Source organism: Haliotis asinina, chromosome 15 (assembly GCF_037392515.1).
Source record: "Haliotis asinina isolate JCU_RB_2024 chromosome 15, JCU_Hal_asi_v2, whole genome shotgun sequence".
In the NCBI taxonomy this organism is placed as follows: Eukaryota; Metazoa; Mollusca; class Gastropoda; order Lepetellida; family Haliotidae; genus Haliotis; species Haliotis asinina.
The window spans coordinates 9,776,824-9,784,568 of NC_090294.1; the positions used below are offsets into that span (position 1 = coordinate 9,776,824).

At 39.3% G+C, this 7,745-nt stretch overlaps 1 protein-coding gene across 1 annotated transcript; it reads left to right on the forward strand.

Moving 5' to 3' along the window:
• The first annotated feature begins 2,103 nt into the window (after positions 1 to 2,103).
• On the forward strand, positions 2,104 to 7,745 carry LOC137265956 (uncharacterized). The gene is made up of 5 exons (XM_067801441.1): positions 2,104 to 2,202; positions 2,628 to 2,817; positions 4,021 to 4,145; positions 6,024 to 6,105; positions 7,256 to 7,745. Exons 1-5 carry the CDS (start codon positions 2,148 to 2,150, stop codon positions 7,371 to 7,373), a joined length of 570 nt encoding a protein of 189 aa, XP_067657542.1. The 5' UTR covers positions 2,104 to 2,147; the 3' UTR covers positions 7,374 to 7,745.

The following is a 7,745-nucleotide window of genomic DNA, read 5'->3' on the forward strand; positions in this document are numbered from 1 at the left end:
TTACACACACACACATTCACTGTCCCCATATACACACATCCCCTGTTTACATAATTATTCACACATTCACTGTCTGCACGTATACACATCCCCTGTTTATACATACTGGCACATTCACTATCCACATGTTGTTACGGTTAAGTATTGACAAGCCATGTAAGAAATCCCCTTGTGAACCAGCAAAACAGAACAAAGACAAGTCTAAAACATTCAAATTTGGTATTAAGGCAAAGCGAGCAAGTTATACAAAGTCACAAGTCAATTTCACAATACTGATTTCAAATACAATACAAGTGAGACAAAATCTAAGACAATGGATCACAATATATATGGTAGCAAACTCATCAAACTCTTAGTGTAAGAGAAACGGTTATGCAGAATGTAACACAGCGAACGGTCTGACGGCGGCTATGAAGATAAAGCGTTGGCAGCGATTAGTAATGGTGTATACGCCAGAAATGTATGAATGTGTTCCCCACAACACGACAACTAGCCTATATATATATACTTTCAGTCATTTCCCGAAAGTTCGAGCACATACGGCCATCGCCGACTCCCTAGAGAGATCTAGAATGTCGTCTCCACGTGTTTACTTATGTTCAAAGGGAGGTAACTCTGCACGTAAGGCCTTACAGGCGTACCGCATAAATAATTTCCGTAGGAAATGTGATCCATAATAACGAACATTAAAACCTTTAATATTGTGACCCAATTACAACTACAGCAACAGTAATTAACATCTCAAATCACGCAAAATACACTCGCGTAACAACGTACACACATCCCCTGTTTACACATTCGCACATTCACTGTCTGCACGTACACACATCTCATGTTTACATATTCTTTTATTCACTGCCTGTACACACATTCCCTGTTTACATATTCACACATTTACTGTCTACACGTACACATATCCCCTGCTTACACATTCACACATATTCACTCTCTGCACAAGAGGAGAGACGGTGCCTGGGGTGTTCCACCGATGTTACACCCACTGCAACTGCGGTGTCGTGGCCACAGTTCGTCTTCATGATACATCATCCCTAAGTTGGGCGCCACTTTGTCGCAGGAACTACAGACAGTTGATTCCGGCTGATGCGTTTTTATTTGAAGAACGATAACATACTATAGTTGTTGTCCAACATGGTGTGTCCATGGACAATATTAAAGTTAAAAAATTGTCAAATATTCAAAATGATATTGGATGGGGTTAATTTCTACAATTAAAATTATCATTTCCAATTCTCCCAAAACACGGTTTGATATTATGTTGAATAAAGGTCATACATGAGAAATAAATACCTTTCGCACAATTACCACAACAATCAATCACAATTCACAACATACATGTGGACCACAACAACATGCTATAGTTGTTGCCTGACACGGTGTGTGCTGGGCCTCTGACACATGTAGCTCATGTATCTTTTATATATAGAGAGCAGTCATATGACCTGCCTCTGCAACATTTGCATGAACTACATGTGGCAAGGCCCAGGTGTCTATGCCAACATCAGTGAGTGCTGAAAGTAAGGTGCAGTGCAGTACAATTTAGCTTGTGACACACATGTCCGCTGTATAGATATTCACACATTTACTGTCTAAATGTACACGCATCCCCTGTTTAATCACACACATTCACTGTCTGCACGTACAGACATCCCCTGTTTACATCTTCACACAGTCACTGTCTGCACGTACATACATCCCCTGTTTACATATTCACACATTCACTGTCTGTATGTACACAAATCCCCTGTTTACATCTTCACTCATATACTGTCCACCCGTACACAAATTCCCTGTTTACACACACACACATTTACTGTCTGCACGTACACGCATATCCCGTTTACACACACACATTTACTGTCTGCACATACACACGTCCCCTGTTTATATATTCACACATTCACTGTCTGCGCGTACGCACATCCACTGTTATGAAAATGTACAGATATCGGCCTTGAAAAAAGTAACTTGATAATAATGACCTTACGACTCTGTGACGTTCAGTAGATTAACCCCAGGTCACTCAATAATATCCTTCGTAAATTGAAGCAATTACTGCCAGTTATATCCATCGTATATCTCTCCTGTTTGGGCTTCATGAGTTATTCACTGGGAACAAGTCACTGACGATGTTTGGACGAGCGGTCTTCCTGCTGCATTTGCCAGTAATATGTTTTTCATTTGGTAAGTGCTTTGCTGAAAATAGATAGATTTACTAAATGTCTACTAAATGATCACAATCTGCTGCCAGTAGAGTTTGAATAGTATTGGTCATGTATAGGTCCTCTGGTAGACGACCTGGGGTGCTGTCAATTCAGTGCAAAACCACCCACATCCTTTCAGACAGTCACATTCTCGATGATGGATTCAGAGCTTCAAAATGTATTCTCTTACACCAAGTAGACATTTTCTCAAGTAACAAGTTTTGCAGGCATGTGAAGCACTTTAGCTGCATTCACGAGAACACAACATCAAAATCTGAGTCAATCTACAATTAGCGCACATGGTCATCGAATCTTGCCACGGATGTGTGACGTTCAGTTGACCTAAAACGTTACAAGTATTGATACAAACGCGTTTCAACTAAAACGCTATCTTTCTATCTCCAGCTCTGTTTTCCAATTATGGCCATGAGACCCATCGTCGGCAAAATCCTGACCAGAACATAGTGAGTGGCCAAGGACGTGAGGAGTATTGCCAAACGCTGTTCAGTCCCTGCTTAGCTGCCATCCAACCCATGTTATCCGTGAGGGATCCACTAGGAATCGTTGTTGAGGGCAGGCTCGCTGTACCGTGCGAGTAAGTAGGCTCCTAGATGTGTGACTCATAGTAATAGGCAGATACCCATAAACAACACATGCATATATGCTTGTCAAAAGTCTTACATAAAGTCAACATCTTTTGTCGTGTAAAATGTTTAACGGTTTTGACAGGCACAAATACGTGGTGAGTGAGTGGAAATTTTGCGTCGCATCGACAATATTGCAGCCATGTGAACAAATTAATTTGGACGAAATGTCGGCCATCAGAGAACAGTAAAACAGTAAGTTAAGTACCACAGTTAATAAATATCTGTAATTTGACCCTTTATGACAGATACCTTTATTATTCATCAACATGTAAACATTATGTTTTCTTTATGACGTGATATTACCTTTATACAATGCATACTTTGCGTGTGAGCGAGTGATTTTTTCATCCAGCCTTTAGCCAGTTCCAGTCATATCATGGAGTAATTAGTGAATACTACTATTCATGTAAATGTCTCACTGTCTGTGTGATACAGGGCACAGGTATATGGTTAATGAGTTACTCTCTAAGGTATATAGAGTAACAGAATATGGTAAATCGCCTCTGATTTGTGGATCAATGTGGAGAAATAAAATGCGGGCAAATAATACTTAAAATTCGCTAGTTTATATGTTACATGGGGAAGTGTAAAGTAGAATATGTTACTTTCTATATCACACGGGGTAGTTTACTGATATATCCGTTACCTTCTATATTAGATGAGGTAAGGTAATGGTAAATACGTCACTTTGTATATAACATAGGGAAGTGTTTCGTGAAATATCTTACCTTTTATGGTACATAGAGTAGTGTACAGGTTAAGGCGTTACCTTCTACAATACATACAGAGTAGCGTACAGGTTCAGGCGTTACCTTCTACAATACATACAGAGTAGCGTACAGGTTAAGGCGTTACCTTCTGTATTACACGGTGTAGTGTCTACTGAAATGAGTTACCTTCATGAAATGGGGTGCTGTATGGGTCAGTATGTTACCTTGTCTGTTACGTGGGGCTACCGAATCTATCATTTGTTGTGTCTCTCTCTCTCAAACATACACACAATTAACCGCCCGTCCGTTCAATCATTCACCCACTTATCCAACTTACTCAACTTACTCGCTCACTCACTCATCCAACTCACTCACTGACCCAGAGACTCACACACATACTCACTCATTCACCTACTCACATCAAAATAATTGCTTTGACAGGTCAAACATCCTCGAGGAAAGCCGGAACTGTATTGACGCCACCAGTCAGTGTAGCGAGTTCGGCTTCTACACGATGGCACGATGGTCTCAGATATCGTGGGAGTACATTTGCCAGAACGGCCCAGGTATGCTGCAAGAAATTTATCAAAAATCATAAAAAGTATAATGATACAAATTTCCACTCAACAAACAAATATACCCATGATGCTATAAACATGGGCATTGTATACGATGCTTCTCCAGATTCTCTTCACGCTGATTGTGAACCTAGTATAGTCCTGTTCGTTCTCTTTATGCATTTGCCATTGGTGATTGTGAACAGTATTTTTGTGTAAATGTATTTATTTGGGTTTCAGCGGAGATTGTATACTAATAGTTATGTATCTAATGTTTTGCTGGATGCCAGAAGAGAGGCAATAGTTATACAGATAAGTGGCTGTCAAAGGAGATCATGGAGCATTGTTTACACAGATAACTTTAAGTGGGCATCAAAGGAGATCACTTATCAATGGTTATATAGATACCTTTAAGTGGGTATCAAGGACATCATGGACCAGTGGTTACATAGATAACTTTAAGAGGGTATCAAAGGAGATCACTTACCAATGGTTACATAGATAACTTTAAGAGGGTATCAAAGGAGATCACTTACCAATGGTTACATAGATAACTTTAAGAGGGTATCAAAGGAGATCACTTACCAATGGTTATATAGATAACTTTAAGAGGGTATCAAAGGAGATCACTTACCAGTGGTTACATAGATAACTTTAAGTGGGTATTAAGGAGATCAGGGAGCAATGGTTACATAAATAACTTTAAGTGTGTATCAAAGGAGATCACTTACCAATGGTTATATAGATACATTTAAAAGCTGTATTATTTAGGCAAAGAGAGCAAGTTATACAAGGTCAAGAATCAATTTCACAATACCGATTTCAATACCATACAAATGAGACAAAATCTAAGGCAATGGATCACAAAATATAATATAGCAAACTCACCAAAGTCATAGTACGAGGGAGAAACAGTTACGTAGAATGAACACACAGCGAGCGGTCTGACAGCAGTTTCAGGCGTTGAGGGATATGTGGGCGATGTAACTCCAGTGAATGTCCGTGTCGCAACACGGCAACCAGGCTTTTTATAATTATATATTCAGTCATTTCCGGAAGTTCGGGCACATACGACCATCGCCAACACTGTAGAAATCTCTAGCAGTCCCCCGGAAGTAGCAAACTGAAAACTAAGAGCAGATAATTTCCGTAAAACCAGAGTCCTAAAAGTGTTGACCATCTATTATACGAAATGTGACCCATCATAATTATTATTCAAAACACTAAACATTGTGACCCAATAATAATTATAATAATATTTATTACTTAATTAACAACAAAAATATACAGAAAATACACGCTCGTAACCATGCCTTTAAGTGGGTATCAAGGAGATCAAGGAGTAATGGTTATATAGATAACTTTAAGTGGGTATCAAAGGAGATCGCATAGCAAAGGTTATATAGATACCTTTAAGTGGGCATCAAGGTGGATCATGGAGCAAGGGTTATATAGATACCTTTAAGTGGGTATCAAAGGAGATCACTTACCAATGGTTATATAGATAACTTTAAGTGGGTATCAAAGGGGATCACAATATGACAATAATTATGAGGATGTTACTTTTGTTGCATGTGAAATTATGTCCACGATAGTTATTTAAACTACCTCGTCTTTGAGGTGATGCAAACGACAGGCCACCGGTAACATGAGCTATGATTGATTATTTTTCTAAATCCAAAATGTTATGTCATCATAAATATCTTTAGAATTAAAAAAAAATGATCAGGTGAGGGTTATTCTGAATTTGATTATGATGGGGTCTCACCCAACAGATATTCTCACCAGTTGTTTTTATCGCTACTGTACCGATTATGTTGACGTGATGCCAGTAAACATATCATTGGTAATTGTGTTCCACCATATCCACGATCATATCTGTTTCAGCATTTGTAGCTGGGGAACAGTGCTGGAACAGCTCGATAGTTCAGTCGACGTATTTTACGTGCCTTTCTTCGGACATTCCGTGGTAAATAGCCTATTTTATCACATATTAACCACCCGTATTCGTTGCTACATTAGATGATATTGGTATTTTCATGCTATTATGTGTCCCATCACTCTCAGTCAGAAACAGTGTTTCATCACAGAATGTCTCCTCCAGACACACCCAAAGCACAATCGCGCGAAACTAGATCGTGTGTACGTGGCTTTGAAGCTTATGAATGTGGAAAACGACACTGAACTGCCATTGGCTCTAGAGAACCCGAGTTGCAATTAGAAACAATTCACACCACATATATAGCCACGTTTGTCATTCAAGTACAATTAGTGTCATTCATAGTATATGGTTTGTCTACTTTCCATTTTGACCTCCAGTTTCTGGTAACCCCGCCATTATAATGCTGAAATATTGCTAAAATCGGCGTAAACGTGTACTCACTCACTCAGACACGTGGTCTGATGTCAGCTCAGTGAAGACGGAAACTTCACTTATCGCTGAAGCGGACTATTTTCCACATGTGTGTTCCACGTCACAAGTGTTGTCTGCTCCGCTGGAGACGTAGTTGTTTCAGAACTGACCAGAGGGGACACCTCTGTCCTTATTCGTTTCAAGTGAACATTACCGGAAATATATTCTCGAATGTGTTGTGCATCTTGTACATTTCGTGTAATTCGAACAAAACGCCTTGGTTATAGTTCGGCTACAATTTTCATACATTCCTTCTCTGGTCCAAAACCAAACATTCATTCATAAGATTACCAATGAAAGCGCCCCATGTCACAATCAGTTTTGCCTCTGAGTATATAAAAAAGTGCCTTCATGATCAAGGAGTGCAACATTAATTACTGCATGTGTACATACCATGTATATTGTAAATTCGGCTTAATCTAGAACTAATATGATCAGTGTTACATTTGGAGGGAAAGAAACCTTGTGTAATCCTGTGCCCCAATGTAAAAAATACATTTGCCAAAACCAAATGATTCTACAGACAATTTATGTAATATTCTCTGTAACCCTCGCAAACTGCTCAATGAATAAAGGTTTTTACGTTGTTAAGAATGGCCTAAAGCTAAACTGAAGTGGCAGGAATACAATGTATAATACGCATTAGAATAAATTATAATCACAGTTAAACACATCTGTTTATATTCGAAAGCAATCCTTTTTTCAGTCGTTCACCTACCTGCATCAGAGAAGGTGTTGCATTGGTGCCCGGCTGCTCTATCCAGGACTCCATCACCTTGAGTGGCATGGCAGGAGCTGTCTTCGAGAAAGTTTATGGATGCTAGCTGAGGACTAGCAATCAAATCGGAAGGTGTTAGCAACATCCACAAGGGACTTACCATACAGTCCTCAGATGTTACCTGCACTCAAAAGATGAATCCCTTTGGACTTTGGAATAGGTTGTATCAGCGCATGAGGCTGCTAAGGTCACTATCTAACTTTCACTATGGTTACGAATATTCTGACACATATTATGAATATTGGAGTTTTGTTGGAAAGAGCAACTAACAACATCTAGAAATCCAACAGAAATAGATACATTACACTACACACTGTTGTAGCTTCTGGAGGTGTTTTTCAATACGCCTTGCCACTGTGTTCCCTGATTGTTCCTGTTGGTGTTCATTAATGCCGTTTAATAAAGTTAATATTGCATT